General features: G+C 39.9%; 2 protein-coding genes across 3 annotated transcripts in view; both read left to right on the forward strand.

Moving 5' to 3' along the window:
* Positions 1 to 15,572, forward strand: part of btbd11b (BTB (POZ) domain containing 11b) — a 67,315-nt gene extending 51,743 nt beyond the window's left edge. Inside the window, exons 4-17 of one of the 2 annotated variants that reach the window (XM_030732496.1) lie at positions 3,188 to 3,340; positions 3,628 to 3,793; positions 4,598 to 4,687; positions 6,789 to 6,890; positions 8,788 to 8,881; positions 9,200 to 9,335; positions 10,886 to 11,106; positions 11,208 to 11,386; positions 12,786 to 12,891; positions 13,218 to 13,320; positions 13,791 to 13,872; positions 13,985 to 14,053; positions 14,178 to 14,291; positions 14,410 to 15,571. In XM_030732496.1, coding sequence (XP_030588356.1) covers positions 3,188 to 3,340; positions 3,628 to 3,793; positions 4,598 to 4,687; positions 6,789 to 6,890; positions 8,788 to 8,881; positions 9,200 to 9,335; positions 10,886 to 11,106; positions 11,208 to 11,386; positions 12,786 to 12,891; positions 13,218 to 13,320; positions 13,791 to 13,872; positions 13,985 to 14,053; positions 14,178 to 14,291; positions 14,410 to 14,619 — 1,825 coding nt within the window. In that variant the 3' untranslated portion in view covers positions 14,620 to 15,571. Of the gene's footprint in view, positions 1 to 3,187; positions 3,341 to 3,627; positions 3,794 to 4,597; positions 4,688 to 6,788; positions 6,891 to 8,787; positions 8,882 to 9,199; positions 9,336 to 10,885; positions 11,107 to 11,207; positions 11,387 to 12,785; positions 12,892 to 13,217; positions 13,321 to 13,790; positions 13,873 to 13,984; positions 14,054 to 14,177; positions 14,292 to 14,409 lie in introns of both variants that reach the window. The other variant, XM_030732497.1, reaches the window with a different exon arrangement.
* Positions 15,573 to 18,810: 3,238 nt separating this feature from the next.
* Positions 18,811 to 23,856, forward strand: mlc1 (modulator of VRAC current 1). The gene is made up of 12 exons (XM_030732136.1): positions 18,811 to 18,949; positions 19,103 to 19,401; positions 20,653 to 20,742; positions 20,914 to 20,967; positions 21,072 to 21,173; positions 21,317 to 21,418; positions 21,532 to 21,597; positions 21,686 to 21,802; positions 21,923 to 21,979; positions 22,306 to 22,428; positions 22,599 to 22,760; positions 23,000 to 23,856. The coding sequence occupies exons 2-12, from the start codon at positions 19,141 to 19,143 to the stop codon at positions 23,081 to 23,083; spliced, it is 1,218 nt and encodes a 405-aa protein (XP_030587996.1). The 5' UTR covers positions 18,811 to 18,949; positions 19,103 to 19,140; the 3' UTR covers positions 23,084 to 23,856.

The following is a 23,856-nucleotide window of genomic DNA, read 5'->3' on the forward strand; positions in this document are numbered from 1 at the left end:
AAGCACACATTTTGGAAATACAACAAGAAATGGGACAGCTAGAGAACAGATGCAACAAAAGCATCTAGTATACTAATAATATAGCACACTGTACAGTAAAGTAGTTGAAAAGATTTGCTGTTTTTGGATCTCATAATTATTTTGTGTTTTTTATGCTGTGAGAGGTTTCAAAAGTAGCATTGTTGCGTTACAGTGCAAACAATACATGTCTGTTATGGATAGGGTAACTGTAACTTCAAACTGTATGGAAATGTAAAAATGTTGTATATTTAATATTCACTAATAACAAATACGCCCATCACAGGTCACAGGGCGAGAAAGTGGAAACTCCCTTTGGTTAGACTCTAAATTTCTGCATCTCTCCTCCTTCTCAGCTTATAACTTTATGGCTACAGTCCAGTGGTGATGCTCCTTCTGCAGAGATCATTCTGCTGCAATTGTACACCTCTGCAGACTTTTTTTTTTTTCTTTTATTGTATTTCTGGCCCTCTGTGCTAATCCCTGAAATGGCAGACCAGATATTTTCCTCTTGAAGGAAAGTACAGTGAATTGTCAACTTCTTGGCTACTTGAGTGAGCCCTCTGGGTGACCTGAGCAGTGGCAGGAAGAGGCAGTGGGAGCAGGCGCGAACAGACCTGCATTGATAATTACCACCACTGACCTATTGGGAAATTATTTTCAGGAAACTGTGGGACTCTGTTGGTGACATAATGTGCCGTGACATGAAAATCAGGCAGTGTTTCCACTGTGTTTGGACACTTGACATTTTTCCCACAGTTTGCACTTTCTTTGCTGTTTCTATTCATGAAACATTTACTCACTGTATATTCAGTATTTCCTACACTTTCATAGAAACCTCTGTGGAATACAGGGCTGATGGTTGAGCCTGAACAGTCATCCCCTCAAGTCCAGACTTTATCACCTGGAGTGGAACAATTTATCAGCTAATGTGTGTCCCAGATATCCAACTTACTCATGTTTTTTTTCTAAAAAGTCATTTTAAGCACAATGCCAGACCCAACATTAAGGAAAGCCCTCTGATTGCAGCCGTTTCCTTCAGGAATGTCTGCACTTTATTGCAGCGTCTAAAAGAGCATTGCATGGAAACAGAGAGAGACCTTGAACTGCTTGTGAACCAGAGTTTCCATTGGGCTTGTGAAGGAATGCATTGCCATTATACATTACCCGCCTCTTGATTAGGTGTTGTGTGCAGCTTTAATGAAGTCTGCAGAAGCAATAATGTCATGTGGCTGAAGGTTAGGCTCCTTTGAAGTGAGTAAAACACAAACACAAGGGTTTGCATTTCTTAGCGTATCAAACTGATATTAAGTGACCCTCCTGTCAACTCAAAGGAGCATAGATGAGGGAGTTGTTTGCTCAGCATGTGTCAAGGGCAGACCAGCCATTAAGGCATCCTTTGTAAAGGGGCATATTGATTAATAAATCCCAGAAGAACACACAAACACATAACCAACTTATGGATTTAGCAACAGTGAAATTATCTCTGCCTGACTTTTTTAAAGAAACTATACAGATTGCTACTGCTATAATCCAAATACTGTTATATAATTAAAATGATGCATGATTTTAAAAGTAAATGGCCTCACTTTAATCAGTTTGCGTAAAAATATAAAACATATATATATTTTAATACTTTTGTGCATGTACACATGATGCATTGCAATAGCACATATCAGTCTCTTACTGATACATGCTACTGATTACTTATTACTTAACAAGATCTTGAAAAGACATTGTATTTTTATATTCACAAAGCACGGTGGTGTCTTAATACCAGCTCACTGTTTTACTTAAATGAAAAAGGACTGTACTTGTATCAGTGAGCCACGAAGGTGAAAATATAACATCATGCATATGTATTTCCGTGTATATGGACTCCATATGGCTTCAATAAACACTGACGCATGATGAGTAAAGGAGAGAAGGCCAGGAGGTGGAGGTTTTTAATTCATTCATTCTCATAGCCATTGTATTTTACATAATTAGAGCCAGAACAGGGCCTCAGGGAATAATGATGGGCATATCTCGCATTATGACTGGCATTTTATACACTGTGCAATCAGGCAATTATAAATGAAAATAATTGTCACATGTATTGATAATAAAAAAGTTACAGCCTTTGGGTGATGATGGAATAATAATAATACAACCTTGCCTGAGGTTTTCTCTGTGCTGTTTACTTATTATATGGAAAAAAGAAAACTTTAATAAAGGTGATCACAATATGAACTGAAACATTTCTGGTCATTGCACAAGGCTTTCATTCTCTTTTCTCAGCTGTGGTCAAGATGGAGTATGAAAGAGCCAGACTAATTTGAAATGAATCTAATTACATAAGCCCAGATGATATGGAGTAAACATAGCTTGTTTGAGAGCCCATGGGGCTTTTGCCTGGTTGGTAATGCAACCTAGATTGTTTGCTCTGTGCAACTACAGTTCGGCTTTAAATGCCTGCGTGCTCTCTCTCAATCTTCTCAGTGAGAGAACTTGAGTCAGGATCGGCTGTATGATGGTTGTTTCCTGCTTCTTTCTGAACCCTACAGTACTGTGCATTTCAAAAGTAACAAACACACCTTCAGATTAAACTTAAATTGGAAGTGAGCTTTCATAAATTTATTTATATTATGTATAAAGAAGGGAGTGGGGCGGGGGGACATTTAAAGGAACTTGCAGTAGTTGATCTTGTGAAGTACATATGATGCACGTGTTACACATGTTATTGCTGACACCATTATAACATCACAATTCTTTTAAAGGCATATAAATCTTATAATGCATTATGCACAAGTTGCACTACACTATGTTGGCTTATACAGTACACAATGCTATGTGGGTTTGTGTTCTGTTACCAAATTAACAATTTTAAGGTATTATAACCAAATTTAGATTATTAGACGAGAGCAGAGTAGACAGTTACTAGATTAAAATTCTGTATTTTTTTCCATTCGGTTATATATGGTCTATAATCTCTCTACATCTAAGCATCCCTGTTACATTCTTGTTTAGGGTCTTTATAGTGAGTTAATTTTTTTCTTAATAGTTAACTACTTTGGTGAAAATAACATGCAAATTCTGTATTAGATAAATGTCTGCGCACACCCAATGTGACTTAAGTTCAGTGTGTGTCTGTGGTGGTAACTACATGTGCTTCTACCTCCCCCAATAGGCCGTTTATGGTGTTGCCGCCTCTGATGGAGTGGGTGCGTGTAGCTGTGGTTCACACCGAGCACAGACGCAGCTTCACTGTGGACAGCGATGATGTTCGGCAGGCTGCCAGGCTGCTGCTGCCTGGAGTGGACTGTGAGCCCCGCCAGCTCCGGTAGGCCTGGGCGGAGTGTGCTTGCTCTTGAGCTACAGTACATGTGTGCACTCAACTTCTTCATCTGAACCCACAAAAACACACACACACACACACACACACACACACACACACACACACACACACACACACACACACACACACACACGTCAGTTATACATGCAAGGAAAGATGTGCATGTTTCTCATCCTCCCCGTAGTGGTAAGAAATAAAGCCTGTCGGGTGTTTAGGCAAAACACTGCACATTGTAGTCAGCTTGCACTCACTTTGTGTGCTTTGCCTTTCAGAACGGATGACTGCTTCTGTGCCTCGAGGAAATTGGATGCTGCCTCTACTGAGGCAAAGTTCCTGCAGGATTTGGGCTTCCGCATGCTCAGCTGTGGACGCACAGACCTGGTAAAGCAGGCTGTCAACCTGCTAGGGCCGGATGGTATCAACAGCATGAGTGAGCAGGTTAGTCAGCAGTCAACATATTTAATAATGCATATACTGGCACGTGAACACACATACACACACACACACACACACACACACACACACACACACACACACACACACACACACACACACACACACACACACACACACACACAGCCTATGGAAGAGTTTATTTTGTTTCTTTGGTAAACTGAGGCTCCTCCACCACTGAGCACAGTGCTGACTTGTAAGCAAAAAGACAGTTATGCATATTAAATTTTATTCTGACATATGTTTTCCTGCAGCTTTCCTCCAGAGGAGCTCAGCATTGTATCATGACTTCCACCTCCAGTACAATAAATCATCAGGGAAATACTGCAAGTGTAACTCGTGATTTTCCTTGGGAAAGTCAACATTCAGTTCAGGGCTGATCTAAGCAGAAATGTTCACAGACAGAGCACTGTATTGTATATTTCCTTCAGACAGCCTCGGTTGGCGTCCCAGATGGCCCAGAGGAGATATTAATTCATATGGTGTCCTTTAAAATTTTCATCAGCAGTAGAATATTACTGTCATCAAATTCAAGCCTGGAGTAGAGCTGTCAAGAAGATAAGCAGGCCAAACATTAAGTCTTGTTTTGAACCCCTAAAAACAGATGGTATGAGCTAAAGTTCACATTACTCAGTGGTGGCACGTGAAACATGGCACTCAGAATTTAGAAATGTTTGAAAATGGTGAGCTGGGAGGAAGGTTTAGGATTTGGTGATGTCATTTGGTGCTTTAATAAAATGAAGGAATAACTTCCAGTTGCTTTTGTTCTATGTGCATATGTTTGTGCAGGGTATGACCCCGCTGATGTACGCTTGTGTCCGTGGAGACGAAGCTATGGTGCAGATGCTGCTGGATGCAGGAGCGGATATTAACAGCGAGGTCAGTGGTTTAAAAAAAAAGAAAGAAAATGTTTCTGCCTGCTGTTTTGACACTGAGCGGAAGTCATCAGAACAGAGTTAGGTTACCTTGATTAGAGTACAGAGAATATCGTTTGCCTTTTTTGTATTATAAGACTGAGCTACTGAGAATGAATGAAATCCCTTTGTGAAACATCAGCACTCTTTATGCCAGGAGTTGTGACAGAAGTAAGCCTGGTTGAGTTGTGTTAACAGGGCCTTTTTAACATTTATGTATAACTTTATATATAAACAATTTAAAATTATAATATTGAAATACATTAACAGTGCACAGTGTTACTGTAATAGCTTTATTTGTGTTTTTTGCTTTTTTTTTGGAGAAAACCAAACATGTCATCCGTCATCTCCTCTCGTTCTCTCCCATGTGTCATGCTGCTAAATGTATAAGAGGTGATGATCATGAGGCACTCACCGCTCTGCTCTTTCACGCTGAAATCTGCTGCATTTCAGCATTTAGAGCGTGCAACATGACACAGAGGTTTCGTGCTGAGTCATTCTTTACTGTGTCCGGGAAAAAATAGAGATTGGCTGACTTAAAGCAAACAGGAATCCTCACAAAGACTGCAGAGAATCACGATGGCATTCTTTGACTCTGTGCAGACATCAGCGAGGTCGTTCAGTTAAGATCTCATGATCCTCATCTCCAGTAGTCACTTCAGCAGCAACATGTCCCATCAGCTATTGTGTCAAAGTTGATTTGTAGCCCACTGCACATTTGCTGGCCAAAGCACAAAGCACTTTCAACTAAAGCATTAATAAAACCCACTTTAATATTCATTTCAGGCATGTGTATTTGAATTTGTTCAAATGTGTTACCTATGAATGTTCTTTCAGCAGCCTAAAATGTACTGTGTACTTTCACTGTTTGAATCAGGTACCAAAAATAAATGGTTCCTACTGGCCTCTAAATGTAAGGACAAAAGAAAAACTGACTCTGGGGAGTAAGATTATAGATTCCAGTAGTGGAAAAGTATAAGACAGCTAATAATCTTCTGACCCTAGATTATCTGTAATTAATTATGAATTATGGATTATTAAGCAAAGCCAAAATAGCAAATGGCATCTTGAGGAAAATTGCTCAAAACTTACAAGATGGTGATCTCAAGGGACATGTAGAACATAAATGTTATGTCCCCAGAATGCTGACAGGTGTACGCACCAATATTGTTGTACAGCACTGTAATATTAGATTGTAAGGTCATAGAAAAGATTAACAAATCTTGGAATACTGAAGGACCTGTCATACTTAAGGGGAATTTCAGTAATACTTACCTATATGTTTGCATTGACTTCTTTTCCTTTTAAGTACAGTACAAACAAGTGCTATGGCCTTGTGCTCGTAGCATTTATTATGTGCCAATGCCCCAACAGAACATCTCTTCTCTATTTAATGATAAAGACTGTAGCTGTTACAGAGGGAAAACCTTGGCCAGCTTACACAATATACAGTAGCTACAATAAATAATAAAGAAGATGATTTTTGTTGTGTTGTTCCACTATGGTGCTTCACATTTACCCATCATGTGTATTTCCCCTGCTGGTACCTGGTTCATACAACAATATGACACTGTCAAGTACCAATTCATAAAATTTTACCTAATTATTCTATCTGTATCTAATGGGCATCCCAGCCTCTTTTCCCCCAGAGCAGTCTAAGTAAAACCTTTGTGCTTTGTTCATTTTCCTGTGTCTCATGTATTTCATTTTGTAAACCTGACCAGTGAGATGAGCCTTGGAGAGGTCAGTTCAGAGCGCTGTCAGAGAAAGCCAAAGTGGAGGGTGAAAAATCAGGGTGAAACCATTAGGACAAGGCCCAACTAGACAGATCAATTGATCATGTTCATTAGAAGGCAGACATAGTGGCAGGATGTCCTCTGCAGCCCCAGGATTCCTGGTTAATTACTCTAGTTTCTCCTATAGAGCTTCCTGCCCCTTCTCTCCTCCCTTCAGCTGCTTGTCTTGTACCTCATAGGCCATGTAGTAGATTTAATGGCTTCATATCTCTCTCCTTCACCTTTGTCCCTCCTACCTACCCAACCCACCTACCTGTGTCCCTTCCCCAGGTGCCAAACTCAGTGCATAAGCACCCCTCAGTCTTTCCCGAAACACGGCAGGCGACGCCCCTCACTTTCGCTGTGTTACACGGACATGTGCCTGTGGTGCAGGTAGTGACGTCCTTTCTCACCTGTGATTCTCTTATCATGACCTCTTGTTGTGCTTCAGCTCATGGTTGGTCATCATTGCCATTTTTGCCATCAAAGCTTCTCAGTGGTGATGATGATGGCTCTCCACTACGAGTTTTCTCCTCTCTCTCTTTCTCTTTGTTTTCCTTTTATGAAAATGACCCAGTTGCTAAATATGTACAATATGAGCTTTATATACTTAAAGAGAACAATTATGCAGTCGTGCTTTAGGTCAGCACATGGCTTCCTCCTGTCAGTTTGCACTTTTGAGCAAATGGATCAAACTGAGTTTAGAGAGTGGAAAATGGAAGCGCACTAATTGTAATCGAACTCATTTAACTAATTCAGTTTGCCCTCTAAGGGATCTGATTTTGAATCATTAAAGTCCAGTGGAAACTGCTTTGGTGACACTACAGTTTGGTCTCTGAGGGCATCAGAAAACTGAAACAGTGAAGTTAAAAAGAGTAAATTTGGTTTAAAATCACATCAAATATTGCCATTAAAATGTAATGACTTTAAAAAATATTTGTTTGTCTTTCATTTAGGAACTTGTTCAGGTCCTTATCTCAGTAATAAATAAATAAATAAAGTTTATAAAATCTATTTATTAATGACACATATTTTACAGCCAGAAGATCATTAGATCATTAGATTACTTTATATGAAGTCTATTGAGAACTTAATGAGAGGTTTAATTTAACTGAAAAAGGGTTCTTTCTAGAAGTATAGTGGAAAATATGGTCTAAGATGTTCTATCAGTGAGCCATCAGTTTCCATCAAGCTGTAGATAATGGATAGTTAGACTAGAGAAGAGTGGCAGGGTTTAAAAATTATTATAACTTTATACATTTCATAACTGCTAGAAATATAATAAACAAGTTTCACATTTCCATATGTTGTTTATTTGGGAAAGTTACTGAAAAAAACATTTGAAGGGTGCTTCAAAGAACATATAATGGCATTCCATAACTGCTAGGAGCTAAATCATTCATACCTTCAGGGCTCGCTAGAGCAGAATTTGGGCCGACAGTAACAGATTTTACTGTAGCAGTCAGATTTCTTTTATATCACTGGAAGCGCCAACATAAGTTAAAGTTAAACAAATTTCTTCTATTCAAAATAAGATTTGTAAATTTAAAGCAGAGCCAATTAAGTCTGCCATAAGTGTGCAACATAGTGGGTATGTATTTAAAATATTGAAGGGGGAAAAAATGGGTGCCTGGATTGTCTGTAATTTTAATTTCCTGCTTTTTTCCTTTGTTGTGATTTAGGTTCATATTACTTTATTATATCTCTATTTTTGTACAGTGTTGCAAAAATAACAACAGCAAGACAATAGAAAATGACAACAGTTGAGCTATTTACATAGACCCATAGTCAGCATATCTCAAGGGATTTGTTTGTCATTTTATACAATAGACTTTTTTCTTGCAAAGAGATTGATGAAAAGATGGATACCAGCCTCATGTCTGTGCAAATCTGGAGTTGGAACAAGGTTGGCTTAGCTCACATGCTGCAAATGTGGAAAGCCCTGGTTCTTTTTTTGGCAAAATAAGCAACCTCTAAAATTTAATAGCAATCAATATGGGACTTGTATAACCCATCCAAAAAAAAAATTTAAAAAAAAAAGGAAGTTGGCCAAAATTGACATATAAACACCTGACTCTTATCTATTCTTTTTCTCCAAATGTAGAACTGTTTTAAAGAGAAGAAATGATAGGCAGTGTTGTAAATTAGCCAGTTAAGTCAAACTTACCACCTTGAAATCAAATCAGACTCATTAGCAACTGACTTTCCCTCATCTCCTCACTCTCCTCTCTTTGTCTTCTTCCTTCTCTCTGTCTTTGTCTATCATGCTCACGTGCATCCTCACCTACAGCTTCTGCTGGATGCCAAAGCCAATGTGGAGGGTTCCCTGCAGGATGGGATGGAGAACTACACAGAGACCCCGCTGCAGCTGGCTGCTGCTGCAGGTACAGAGACACAGCAGGACTACCATCTCCACCTCCAGTCCAGCTGTACAGCACCATGCTGTCAGCAGCAGCAGCCCATCATCTATACTCAGCTAATAACAACACCAGAGTGTCAGCATGATCAGTGGCTGAATTACAAGTTTAGAAGCTTACTTATCCTGGGGGTTAGAACAATAAAGACAAATAGAGCCGTGAATGCAGAACAAATGATGAAATGTGTGCTTCACTCTCATCTTCCTCTGCGTCTCATTTTGGTTTAATCTTATTATTTTTCTGTGTGTGCATGTTTAAACTGAGCCTGTCATTTTTCATGTGCAGGTAACTTTGAGCTGGTGAGTTTGCTGCTGGAGCGCGGGGCTGACCCCATGGTGGGAACTATGTATCGCAATGGCATTTCTACTGCACCGCAAGGAGACATGAACTCCTATAGCCTGGCAGCAGCTCATGGACACAGGTAGGTAACAGACACATTTATGCTAAATAATCACACTTACACAGGGTTTAAACAAAAAGCACACAAGCACTGTGTACTCAACATATAATCTTAATTATGTACAAACACAACCTCGGCAGACCATTTCCATTCTTCACTTGATTTTTATTATTACGTTTCCTGCACGAGTAACCTCCTGTTGTCTTCCTATTGTTTGGTAAAGACTTAAAACTCTGCACAACTATTTTAAAAGTATGCCTTAACAGAGCACAGTTTGGTCTATTTGCACTGTAACAAACTGCTGTAAAAATATGCAGTAATGTACTGTTTATACAATGAATCAATAACGGCAAAAATAAAACTGAGGGTTGTACTGCAAACGGTGGTTGCTGTGTAAGGTAACACCTATTACTTAGTTTGCCATATTATAACAATAAAACTAAAGTTCTAAATATACCTCTTTTTTGTCTAATTGTCTAATTTTGTCTAATTAAGTATTCTGATCATTTATGTCCATGTATGTCAAGTGCAGCATTTCAGTTCCTTTCTTTATTTTAATAATTGATGCATAAAGGTTTTTGGTAATGCTTTGCTTTACTGGCTTATCTGTATAAAGAGCCAGTATTTTTGGATCTTTCTTGCCAATAACTGTAATTAGCTCAACATTTTCAATTTGAATTCTATGTTTCCATTTAATTTTAGTTTTGCAAATTAGGTGGAAATTGTTCTGAAATATAGACCTGCAAAATAAATTATTGCCTCAAACCAGTAGGTTCTTTTTTTTTGTTTGTTTGGTTTTTTTTTGGCTGGCCAGCTGTATTTTTGAAATGCAAGCCAAAAGCATCATTATTCAGGTGGCTTTTGCATAAAATTGTATAAAAGCCCATGTTCTGTAACCACTGTTTAGCACTATATGTATATTACTTTCCATTTTAGAAATATAAAACTCTTTGTAAGCCCTTAGCCCTTTGTTTGTTGATATGGGGCATTATTTGTTTATCTATCCATACCCATAAATTAAAATGCAGCCATTTGTAACAACAACTATTAAAGCTATGAGACAATTAATTTTAGATTGCCAGCTGACTACCACAGTAATGACTAAACTCCAATTACTGTCATAAGAGGTTATGTTTTCGGTTGCGTTGGTTTGTTTGTTTGTCTGTCTGTCTGTTTATTTGTTTGTCAGCAGTATTACTCCAAAAGTTATGAACGGATTTCGATGAAATTTTGTGGAGTGGTTGGAAATGACAAGAGGAAGAAGTGATTCAATTTTGGCGGTGATCCGGATCACGATCTGGATCCAGGAATTTTTTTAAGGATTCTTCACCATTGTGGGATAGGGGGTTATTGTTGTTCACAGTATTTAGATACACGTATTACAGCGTAAGTGACCCTATGGCCTTGGCGGAGGTTTGCACTCTCTGAGTGCTTCTAGTTTAGTCATACTTCTGATGTCGGACAAGAGAGACACAAATTCATATTTGGTAAAAAATCATTTAAATAAAGTCCTGAAATCTGTGCAGTCTAATCAAATGATTTTTTTTTTTTTTGTGCTTTTGTTCATGTAGAAATGTGTTTCGCAAGCTGTTGTCCCATACAGAGAAAGGGAAAGGAGATGTCTTGTCATTGGAAGAGATGCTCGCAGAAGGCTCGGAGCTGGAAGGCAGAAGCCTGTCTCAGATGGACCTGATCAGAACTGGAAAAGCCAAACTTAAAGCTCTGAAAGAAGCCATGTACCACAGTGCTGAACACGGTCATGTAGACATCACCATAGATATACGGAGCCTCGGTGGGTTTCCTGGAAATGTGTGCATGCATTTTCTACAGTATCTCATTTTGTATGAAATGGTGCATTCTTTATTTCATGGGGGTTGTGCTTGTGGAACCTAGGAGTCCCGTGGACTTTGCACACTTGGCTGGAGTCACTGCGCACATGTTTCCATCAGCACCGCCGACCTCTGATCCAGGGTCTTCTCAAAGAGTTTAGCTGCATTGAGGAAGAGGAGTACACCGAGGAGCTCATTACACATGGCCTGCCTCTTATGTTCCAGATCCTCAGAGCCAGCAAGGTACTGCACTGTATGTGTTTCCTGTTACCAGGAAACAAAGGCAGGTCATAACATATTGGATCTGTAAATGGAAGAAAACTTCCTTCAAAGCTACACTGTAATGTCCATCCTTTTAAGTGTCTGCTCTGTTTACTGAGCCACAGCATTGTTCTCCTCTTTTTTGTATAATTGCTATTACATAGTCAGGTCATCAGCTTCATAGAGACTGAAACAGCCCCAGAGCCTTACTCACTATCAATTATCTAAAAGGATAATGACTTATAATATGCCCCCATTCCTCTCTGTTGCAGTTCATCATATCAGGGTCTCGTCTCATTACTTAAGCTTATGATCCCCTTGGTAGGCTATACGAGAGCTCAAACAGATCACCATTGTCCTGTCTGGCACTTCCTTTTGCTTTGTCTATTGTGCGTAAGCTTAATACTGCCCCGATGACACGATAAGTGTGCTCTCATTGATGATATGAGAAAAAATATAACACTGGAGGCACAGAGTGTGAATGTGCACACACTCATATAAATGAGCCACAGAGGCTCACGTGCATGGGCAGTCCTCTACCAGCAGCATACCTTTCTCACATGCACGCACGTACATACACTTCATCCATGCTATGCTTTGCTGAAATGCTGCAGTGTCAGTCCTTGTTTCTGCCTTGGTTGATGTATGGGTGGGTCCTCATCTCTGAGAGAGGCTGCGTTTGCATCACCTTGATGCCCAGAGACCTCAAGGTACAGGTCGTTCGTCTTTCCTGTTGCCTTGTTCCTCTGAAGCTTCATTCAGCATCTTAGTTTTTAGTTCACTTCAGTCCAGCTCATTTTAGATGAATTAGATCTCTCACTTTCTCCCTATCTCTCCCCTCCACCAAATAAAATATTGAAATGAAAACATTGCAGAAATCTATGTTTGTTGCACTGAAACAGTCTGACGGCACATGTGAGGAATGTACTGTAGCGTGCCTCTACCCCTCCTTAGTTTTACTTTAACTCTGAACACACACAAGTGAAAAGTTTAGTAGAAGGGTAAGAAGATCTCCTGTAGTTCCCTTTTAATCTCACGCCTACAAAAATGCAGCCTGTCGCTGTATTTCCCATTACAGTAACCTAAGCCACTGTGGGCATGAAAGTCTGTCTATCTATCTAATGTGTGAAATATCCATAAATACAAGTGTACTTGAACAACTGCTCGAACAAAGTGGATGCTAAGCCTGGTAAGGCTGCAGAAGTTTAACCTCTCTCACTGTATTGATATTTGTGTCGGGGCTGTTTGTGTAGGAGACGAGCGCTGTGCAGTATGAGCTTATGCTCTTGCATAACATAGACTCCTGGATGCTGGCTTAGCATGATACATCCAAGGTGAGCTCTGCTTACCCTTTTCTGTCATTCTGTCTGTGTTTTGTCAGAATGAGGTGATCAGCCAGCAGCTGGCTGCGATCTTCACTCAGTGTTACGGCCCTTACCCCATCCCCAAACTACCAGAGATCAAAAAGAAGCAGTCATCACGTTTGGGTGAGCATATGTCTTCATCATTCTTATTTAATTAAATATAAACTGTATTCATAGAAATGTACATGTGTAACAGTAAAGAAGCATCAAATCACTGATCTTACCTTTGCTTTTAGTCAGCTCTTACTAGTAAATGCAGACTAGAAAGTGCACATGACGCCCTCTAGTGTTCAGAGACTAGAATAGAATTTGTCACCTCAATACAAGCAAATGACTGCATGTAGCTGAAATGTGTCTAGAATGGGTGGTAAGGCTAAGTTGTACACTCCACTTGCTCTTTTTATGAAAATCAGAAAAACATCAAGTTTTTCTGGCCATGTGTCTTTCAGATCCTCACTTTCTAAACAACAAAGAAATGTCTGATGTGACATTTTTGGTGGAGGGGAAGCCTTTCTACGCCCACAAAGTTCTGCTTTTCACAGCTTCCAACAGGTATTTAAACTTCAGCTTTCAAAATGTACTTGTAGGATGTTGACATAGTATGTTTTTTAGCATGCATTCCTGCTAAATACGATGACCCCGGCACTGAATTATTTTTAATATAGCAATGAGGAAATACTTCTGAATTAATGTGTTGTTGAGCTCTGATATTTTGGACTTTATCTGACAAATCTTCAGTCTTTTCTCCTCCATCTGTAATCTTGAAAGAATGATCAACTCAACTCAGTCCAATTTTATTTTATTTGTTTATTCCAAATTAAAGCAAAAGTAAGGGCATGTAAGACAAATTACAATATTATAGAGAGAAGTACTATAACTGCTGCTTTTTTGGTCTCCCTGCTGCTGCCTGTTATTAATGTTTATTTCCATTCTGTGAGTGCTTAAAACAAGTGCCAGTTAACCAAACCTGTGATTTCTCTGTTGACATCTCTCTCCTTCTCTCTCTTTATTTTTCTCTCAAGGTTTAAAACTCTTCTAGCTAACAGACCTTGTGGTGAAAACACGTGCATTGAAATCAGCAATGTCAAATATCACATATTTCAGGTAGTGTTATTATTTTTTGACAAGGCAGACTTTTTAAGTACACTTCAGTTATATCTTTAATATGCCATATTTTCATTATGTGTGCACTGTATTATTTGGCTCTTCTTTTCAGCTGGTCATGCAGTATCTGTACTGTGGAGGGACAGACGCTCTGCACATCAGGAACACTGATGTTATGGAGGTTAGATCATTAGTGTCATGAGTAATGAATTATGAACATTTCTATCATCAAATGTCTCAAAAAAAAAAAAAAAAACTAAATTCTGATCTTTAATTTTGCATTGTGGGTTGTTTTTTTTCTTTAGCTTCTGTCAGCAGCAAAGTTTTTCCAGCTGGAGGCACTGCAAAGGCACTGTGAGATTATCTGCTCTAAAAACATCAACACAGACACTTGTGTTGAGATCTACAACCACACCAAGGTAAAAACAAATACTGTGCTACAAGGCATTTTGAGGTGCATATGTGGTGCTGAAGTAGCGTCAAATCTGTGATATCTTGAAAAAGTTTATGATGATATATATCCTCCCTTTTCCTCAGTTTCTTGATGCTCCAGATCTAGCATCCTATATAGAGGGCTACTTCCTGAAGAACATGGTAATCCTGATTGAGTTGGAGCCATTCAAACAGCTACTGTACGATGCACCGCCCGATAGCCCCGGCTGTGACATCCTCCGAGACCTGGAGAAAACATTGGCCATTCGCATCCAGTCCATCCACCTGTCCTCCTCCAAGGGATCGATTGTCTGAACTCCTGAGCTTTCTAAACCCAGAAACTGAGACGATTTTGCAGAGTGCAATCAGAGGCGTGACACCTTATTTATATGCACCTGAGCAATGAATGATTTCGGAGTGAAAACAAAAATGGGCATCATGGCCTCTCTGTGTTATGATCTTGCTCTCTGTGACTCTCATCAGTTGCTAAAATGCTTCTTGTTAGCACAGATGGTTAACACGTCTGTCTGTCTGCCTTGTTGATCTATGTCTACTAACATGACTGTCATATGATAGCTGTACGGTATTATGCCACAACTTGCCAATAACATATTACTGTCCCTTGTTCAGCAAAAATCTCAGCTAAGTAGTAGTACGCTCTGTTACATGTTAAACTGATCAGGATCAGCCGGGGCTGCAGAAACTCAGAGGGGAAATTTCAACCAGTGTAATGAGATGAACAACCTCAGCATTATGTGATAAGCCATCAGTTTATCCCTGGATATGAAGAAGAAATGCAGGCTCACATTATAATTTGCCTACACACGTGGCCCTGTACAGATAACTTAATTTGTATATTTGTCAGTCACTTACTGTAGACCTGTGCTGATTACTCCTTAAAGCCAAACATGACAAACAACTGTAATGCGACTGAGACACGTGACATTGGGCAGCATGGTAGGAAAGAGGACTTCTCCTTCCACCATAACTGTGTAAATATTGTTCATAAAAAACAGAGCTATTGATAATGTAAGTTAATGTATATATCCACAGATGTTTTCTCATGTGTCTTACTGTTACTGTATTGCTGTAAAAACAAAAAGCTCATCTTTTAAATATCTATGTTTAAGTGTTGCATGTTGAGGAGTGACTTGTTTTTATGTTTGAACTGTTGGACGATTACATTGAGGAGCTGATTCCACACTAGCTTTGTCTTCAGCATGGGTCACTATAAATGTGTTGCAGTCAAATGGTGTCATCATTGTGTGTGTGACAGGCGGTGGGTGCGTTTAGTCCTAAAACTGGGAACATTATGCTATCAGATGTTCTTTAGGGATTGTGAAATCATATTACTGTATGTGTGTGATCTTTCCTCTACAAAGACTAATATAAAGAAGACTATGTATTTGCTTTCAGGTTTATCTGATGTAGTTTCTGGCCTAAAAACCTATGCAAGGTGACATCTATAATGCTGTTAGATGTAAAATTTAAAGGCTGCCCTGTTAGTATTTTGTTCTCCTGCCAGAAGGTTAGATCCCAGTTGGTAGGCAGTTTAAAGTGCGATTAAATGCACGCACATGTAGGTAATTAGTCTGAAATCAGTGACATAAAAGAAAACACAAAGCATGTCATGTATTCACAGCACATTTAATTTATGGAGTCTCTGAACTAACTGAAACATGTAAATAATTTTTCATAAATTGCATGTAATGTTAACCATATGCTATATTTCAAATAGCTGTAGCATGACATTATCAACCCTTCTAATAGCAGCTAAAGCTTTGCAATAGTACCATCCATTTTCTTAACTGCTTATCCAAGTCAGGGTAGCTGGAGCTTAATCAGCTGTCCTGATTAAGAAGCAGGCTACACCCTGGAATGTTTGCCAGTTTATCAAAAAAAAAAAAAAAGAAAACCATCCACACCAGTTAACCTAATATAGATCTTTGGACTGAGGGGGGAAGCCAGAGTACCCTAGAAAACCCATGAAGTCACAGGGAGAACATGCAAACGCCACACATAAAAAGCCCCTGGACCATAATACAGCAGTGCTAACTACTTCACCTCCAGCTGCCAACGCATTGGAACCAATAAAATTAATTTGTTACTGGGAGGTTCATAAGCATTACACTTGTGCTTTAATAATTCTTCGAGCACAAATGCTGGTTGTACACATATGGGATCCCAGGTCAGTGGGGGTCCTGAGGTCTGACAAACTTTAAATTACAGCAGAAGCAATGTGCAAAGTTTGCAGTGATAATAGGAGAAACCTGACCTCCCTTAGAGGGACGGACCCATCCAACTTGGTCTTGATTATTGTTACTGAAATAAGCATAGTCTATGCTATTGCTTGAGTACTAGTTTACTTATCCTTTTATAGGACAGTTGTTGGTGGTGCCAGATTATTTATAACACAAAGGCAAAAAAAGCTGATTAGAGGGGCCCCAACAAACTCTAGAATTGCCACTGGTTAGTGTTACAGCTAAAATGCTAAGACTGCTGTTGTTACAAGAGTTTCAGTGTGCATGTCAGTGTCCAGTACAGTATAAGGGCAGTTAGCTTACTAAAGACAGTTTACTTTTAGGAAGGTACCAAGCTGAAAACAAACACCAATACTATTCTCTAAAAATGGATGCGCAGCCAGTTTAATTATATTGTCAAGCATGTGTTCCAAAAATAGGAAATATGGTGAAGAAAATACAGGTTATTATGTACTAAAAACAGTTTTTCAGTAAATCATTTTTTCTCTTTCAAGATTTAGTAATTTAATAATTAGTCCAATAATCAGTTACAACATATTCTGATAGTTTTACTACACTTTACTTTGCGGTGATCCCCTGGTGGGTGATGAAGGTACTGCAGATGGTCTCCTATGTCATTTACAAAGAATACCTTTTTAAAAAATCAGTTAACTGCAATTCTTAATTATTACATGATTTAATTTTTTTTTTAAACTTTTATTAAACTTAAGAAAATGTTTACATTTCAAACTGGGTTGCACTGGTCTGAAGCTTGGGAATGATTGTTATGTCCACATTCAAGCACTGGCCAGATGCGCTTGAAATGTCAAAGTGAGTTCACGTACAGATTGGAGTCACAGTCAGAGAGGGAAGCAGACAGATGTTCATCAGAGGGGAAAAATCAGTCAGTGCATCACTAAAAGTCAAGAGGAACAAGAGAAACAAAAGCCTGAGAAACGGACAGACCAGCCTTGTTCTTTTCAAGTCCACTTTTGTGCAAAAGTGGCTAAAATCAGAGCAGTGAGAAAAATGTGTGTGGTCACTCTGTACTGCTGCACTTTCAAGGCAGACATGCATCCATTTAAAATTACTGTCGAGAGAAGAGCAGTGCCATTACAGTAGATAGTTTTTCATTTTAATTAGTCACTTTGGCTCTAGGGTTGGTTTTTTTTTTTTTGTTTTTTGTTTTTGCCAGCCAGCCAAACATGACACTGACATTCATTTTTCTTCATTGGGCATAAATGTCACGAGCAGCATAATACTTTGTTATTTGTTATATTAATATTTGGATATTGATTTGTATCTCATCCCAGACCCTCTTTAATATCCCCAGAGGCAGTTGCGAAATACTTGTCTCTTAACGTTCATGGCATTTGCAGTGTGTGTGTGTGTGTGTGTGTGTGTGTGTGTGTGTTGGGTGGAGAATGGCGAGGGCTGTGGTGACAGCAGTTGTTAAGGAGTCGCCATAGTTACCACCGCCCAGGAACAATGTTGGGCTGAGAATGCTTGGCTGTGTTAAAGACCGAAAGGAATCCCGAGGTGCTCACACATGTACACGTTTAAACACGGACACATTTAACACACACTCAGAAGATGCTGTTCTCCAATTGGATTTAGTCCTTAATGAGTCGTTAGGAGATTCTTGCATGAAGCAGGAATGATCCATTATCAGATTAGCTGTGTCACACAAGGGACCATGTGATTAGGCCACGGAAATGTCTCTGTCGCCTCTTTTCTAAAGCACTGCTGGGCATCTTAATTTAGTGGGCCATGAACTGCAAGTGAAATACAGATGGAATTTGTGAGGGAGAACACCACAGGGGTGCACACTCAGCTATAGGCAAGAACTAACAGTTTGATACTGTACTTGGTAGCTTTTATGTGAATTTCTACTTGCTATAAATTTGAATTTCTAAATTTCTTATGTGTTCTATTCTGAAGGCCTATTGTTCAGTTTTGTGAGTGGCTTGATGTGCATGTGTGGCTTGTGTGGCTGCATGAGCAAAAGGGAGCGTAAAAAGGGTATTTGCCCTTCTAACTCTGCCCCCAGTGCGAGCCCCTTCATCCTCCCCTTGTTGTCATGCACAGGCACGCTCTCTCTTTGGCACAAAGTAGGCTGGCAGCACAAGAGCCATGTGTTTTAGCTCCACGCTTTGATAGTCTCAAAAAACTTTTCAGAACTGTTTCTGAGTAACGTTGTGTAAAAAAAAAAAAAAAAAAAGAGAGAGAAAAGGAAAAGAGGAGGAGGGTGCGAGAGGGTGTGAGTTGCGAGGCAGAGAGATGGGGAGCAGAAGGAGCTGCGAGCAAAAACAAACTGTCTTCTATGTGGTGATATGATTGCGGTTGTTGAAGGATACATTTGTTGGACAATAACTGTGGAGATTCTGCAAGAAACACAACAATAGGTGAGTTCAGACAAGCAAAAAAGAAGCTGTGAAAAAGAGGAATTTAGAGTAAGTTTCATTGTCTTTGCTTGAGCAGACTGGGGGTGGGGGGTATTACTGCATGGCATACTTTCTTTTTGTTAAATGTGCTTTTAATCGATCTCCCTCCGAAAGCCCATATCTGAGCGCTCTGATTGCCAGCAGCCACTGTAATGATGCAGCGTGAGGAGCTGTCGGCCAGAGAGGAGTTCACCTACAGCCACATGCCCACTCTGGAGAGAGGAAGTGGGACACTGGGACGACGAGGCGACAGGGGAACAGAAAGAAGGCCAGACAGAGGGGAGCGGGACAGGCCTGAACGGGACAGCTACACAGTGGACGTGAGAGCCAGTGACCTGCAGCTGGCCCAGCCGGAGCCCCTAAAGCACCCCTGCTTCAGCTACAGGGCCTGGCTCTACAGTGTCCTCATAGGGGTGAGAGAAAAGATGGTCAGGGGGAGTTAAGGAGGCACACTACAGGATTTTCCTATTTAGTCCATAACACACAAATTTAAAGGTTGGGGAGATTCCTTTTTTTGTGCATCCCCAAACTTGAAAATCTGAGTGAGAAGTGGCAACAAGAAATCTTGTCTTGTGCTTCCACGTTACGCGAGTAAGCAACACCATGCATGGGTGTGATGGGGTTGCTGCAGTGTTACCTCCAAATGTTAGCAGTTTGAGTTTGGACATGTATACTGTGTTACACTATGTGGACAAAAGTATTAGACCTCCTATGCATTACACCTAAAGAAGCTATTATGAAATCCCATTCTAAATCCCTAGGCATTAATATGGAGTTGGTGCCCCCCTTTGTATCTATGTCTTTCACTTTTCTGAGAAGACTTTCTACAAGAATTTGGAGCGTGTCTGTGGGATTTTTTTGCCCATTCATCCAGAAGAACATTTGTGAGGTCAGACATTGATGTTGGATGAAAGGGCCTGGCTTCATCCCAAAGGTGTTCAGTGGGGTTGAGGTCAGGTCAGTCAAGTTCTTCCACACCAAACTCATCCAACCATGCCTTTAATGATCTTACTTTGCGCACTGGGACACAGTCACGCTGGAACGGAAAAGGGCCTTCCCCAAACTGTTCTCGCAAAGTTAGATGCACAAAATTGTCCAAAATATAATGGTAAGCTGAAGTGTTAAAACTTCTCTTCACTGGAAGTAGAAGGGGCCCCTGGTTAACTCCAGAAAAACAACCCAACAACATTACAGAATTAAATGATTAAGAGGTGTGGCCCAATGCTTTTGTCCATATAGTGCACGTCTGACTGAGCACACCCTGTGACACACACAATGCGAGGATCAACATGGGGAAAGTTTTGCAATGTGTAAATTATTTCACATTGGAAGAAGCTAAACTATAGGACAACCAGTCTATGTCAGTTTTAATTCTGTATGTAGTGTTCATCAGGCAAACACCCGCCCACCAGAAGCAAGAGTCTAGGTGGGGCTATTGCACCAGGCAGGATTATGTAGTGACACTGGTTACCTTGAAAATTGTGTTTGAGAGAGGAATTCTTGCACAGTCTAACCTGTTGAATGCATTAATGACCCTTTTAATTGTGTATGTATGCCTGTGTATAAATGTGTGTGTGTGTGTGTGTGTGTGTGTGTGTGTGTGTGTGTGTGTGTGTGTGTGTGTGTGTGTGTGTGTGTGTGTGTGTGTGTGTGCGTGTCCTCAGGGCAGTCTGCTCATCACATCTGGTTTCTCTCTGTACCTGGGAAATGTGTTTCCTGTTGCCATGGACTACCTGCGCTGTGCCGCAGGCTCTGTAAGTGACCATCACAGTTACATTAATCACATGCTGATATTGTCTTGAAAGCTAGTCTACCTTAATGCATTTATTCTCATTGTTTAGACTGGAGTCATGTCAAAAATGGCAGTAACACATAATTTGCTGCATAGATACATTCAGCAGCTCACATGTTGGTATTCTTCACAGGGCATCCCTGCAGCAATAGCTAGTTTTGCTATTGCCAAGAATAGACATGTTGCAGTAAGTAAACAATGAACACACCAAAGGCAAAAGAGATAATGGATTTTTAATTGAAGCTTTTACAGAAGCTCGGCATTAATTATGGTCTCATGATTTTTTTCAAGGTGTCAGATTTCCAAGTGGTCTATGTGTCAACATTTGCTGTGACGACCACGTGCCTGGTTTGGTTTGGTTGTAAACTGGTCTTGAACCCCTCGGCTGTCAATGTAAATCCATTTATAACAAGAATTACCTGTCCATTTGGATGCACAAACACAAACCTATCAAGTTATTCTTTAATATAATTTATTTTCTCTTTCAGCTGTTGTGTCTCTGTTCTCCCTCCCTAATGCATTCTGTCTCTTCTCAGATTAATTTCAACCTCATCCTGATGATCTTGTTGGAGGTGTTGATGGCCAGCACTGTCATCCTATCAGCGCGCTCTGCAGAGGACTGCTGCTGCCACAGGAAGGTGTGTGAGTGTGTACATGCCTAAGCGAGTGACTGAGTGCTTTTCCATCGGATGTCTCACCCCTCTCATGCGGTACCTTCTGATCCCTCTCCATTTTTCTATCCATCCTCCAGTCATACGACAGACCTGTTGTTATCAAACCTGCAGTATTCTCCACTCGGCTCCTTAAAGCATATTCTGTGAGTAAACTAACAGGTTATTGCATATGATGCTGCTGTGTGCTTTCAATGTATATATTTATGAATTCCTAATAAATGTCTGCAACAGGTGATTGAAGTGATTGTAGGAATCTCGGCTGTATTTGGAGGCATTATTGCGCTCAACATGGACGCTTTGCTGCCTGGTCCTTACTTGTCTGTTACATTTTTCTGGATCCTTGTGGCTGTAAGTTGGCTTAGTAAATCTTACTGTTTGTCATGGCACTTGTGACAGCTCAGAATGATGAGGTATATTTAAAGTGGTTGATCAACACAACGGCATAACATTGCATGTAATCCCTTGCAGTGTTTCCCCAGTGCTATTGCCAGTCATGTTGTGTCAGAATACCCCAACAAATGCCTGGTGAGTACAATAATCTGATTGTTGCAGCATGAGTATAAATATGACAGAGAGGCAGATTAGTACGGTGTGAATGTGAACTACTAAACTAACACTGTGGAGCTGGCATTTAACTTGGAATTCATCCACTTTTGTGTTTTATGACTTTGTTCTGTTTTCAATCTAAACTTTTTCCTTCTGCTACTTGCTGTCACGTGGGACCAAAATGTTATCTGAGGAGGTATCATTTCATAGATCTAAACACCATATCTATTTCCTCTTTCTACTGGGTTTTTGTGGGGTCCCCCCCCTTCCTTTCTTCCTTTTGCTCTCATCTTTGTATCTCTCAGGTGGAAGTGCTGATTGCCATCAGCAGCGTGACGTCTCCCCTGCTCTTTTCAGCCTCTGGCTTCCTCTCTTGCAGTGTGATCAGCTTTATTGAAATATTCCTGCATGATGTGCCTACAGCCAAGGTGAGTTTAATGAAGTGAAAATATATGGTTGTGTGCGCATTTTTAAGAGTTACCCATCTAGCTTTGGATAAGAATAAGAAACACAGGAGCTGTGGAAGTGACTCACGAGGAAATTACTTAAAAATCCTCTAATTTCACCTGCATGCATTTGTCTGTCCTGTGTATCCCAGCAATCATATGACATATTGTTGCTGATTCTGATGGTGCTGCTGCTGGTGCAGGCAATTCTTACTTCAGCCACTGTGGTGCACTGTGCCACCTACAAAAGTCAGCTTCGCATGGGAGCTCCAGAGTGTGGCGATAACATTCCAACCCCAATGCATTACTGTGAGGTATGGCAAGTAAACACACTTATATGTGCAAATCTGTCTGTCAGTCTTAGCCTGTCCTTCTCTATATCACTACTTACAACAATAGACACAAGGTGATAGAACCAATTTATTTATGTTCTCACCAGGTATAGCACATATAAATGATATTTAAACATAATAATATATCAGTTAATGAACTGCATGCAAACATGACACAGTGCTGCTCATGCTTACACCTGATTTCTCCTGTTTGTATCCAGCAACAGCAAACATTGAATGGAACGCTGCAGGATTTTGACAAAGACAGAGCTTGGAAGGCAGTTGTGGTCCAAATGGCTCACTGAAGAAAACATGCAAAAAATTTGGTGAGAAATGGGGGAAAAAAGACAAATGCTGAGAGCTGCAAACAGAAGAGTACAATCAAAAGACAGACAATATTAGAACAAGAGGGAAAAGCAGTAATGGAGAGACATTGGAGTTTGGAATAAAGACAAAATGTACAAAAATGAAACAAAGACGGGACGAAACAGATTGGAATCATGTACTATGTTTTGGTTTTGCATAGATAATGCTTTGAGCACTTTTATGTGTGTTTTCCAGGTTTTTATCACTGTGGCGTTTGTTGGCCAGGAAATTTTATGCATTTTTTTTACACTGACAACATGTACAGTAGTTGTAATGAAGACATGTGAGCCAGTGGTGAATAGTAGAAGAATATCCCTAGAACTAAACCAAAACATAGAGTTTATTATGTCTTGAAATGTTTAACTGTACTTTGTGCTGTAAATGAATGAAATGTAATTAATTCAGGATTTAATGGATGATGCGATTTTGTTTACAGGAACACTGTCAAGGTTGATGTCATCACATATAAAATCGTAACCCTCGTCCCTTTTCTCTTGGGAAGCTTCTTACACATTGGTGGCTGAGAGTTTTCAACAAATTCAAAAACTAATGAAGTATATTTAAATCAGCTGACAATTTTTTTTCTCAAGTTCTATCAGCACGATTCAGTCTAGTCTTCAGTAGTGAGGTTCCTTGCGTGGCAGATTTTACAGGAGAACTGCTTTGTTATAGTAGATATACAGTATTAACTGATGTAAGTGATGCTAACTCA

Source organism: Archocentrus centrarchus, chromosome 6, assembly GCF_007364275.1.
Source record: "Archocentrus centrarchus isolate MPI-CPG fArcCen1 chromosome 6, fArcCen1, whole genome shotgun sequence".
Lineage (NCBI taxonomy): Eukaryota > Metazoa > Chordata > Actinopteri > Cichliformes > Cichlidae > Archocentrus > Archocentrus centrarchus.

Excerpts from the sequence above, each read along its gene's own strand:
- mlc1 (XM_030732136.1), top strand. The coding sequence starts at position 19,141 with ATGATGCAGCGTGAGGAGCTGTCGGCCAGAGAGGAGTTCACCTACAGC. Across the intron at positions 21,598-21,685 it reads GGCTCCTTAAAGCATATTCT|GTGATTGAAGTGATTGTAGG; the intron begins GTGAGTAAACTA and ends TGTCTGCAACAG. Across the intron at positions 21,803-21,922 it reads TTTTCTGGATCCTTGTGGCT|TGTTTCCCCAGTGCTATTGC; the intron begins GTAAGTTGGCTT and ends AATCCCTTGCAG.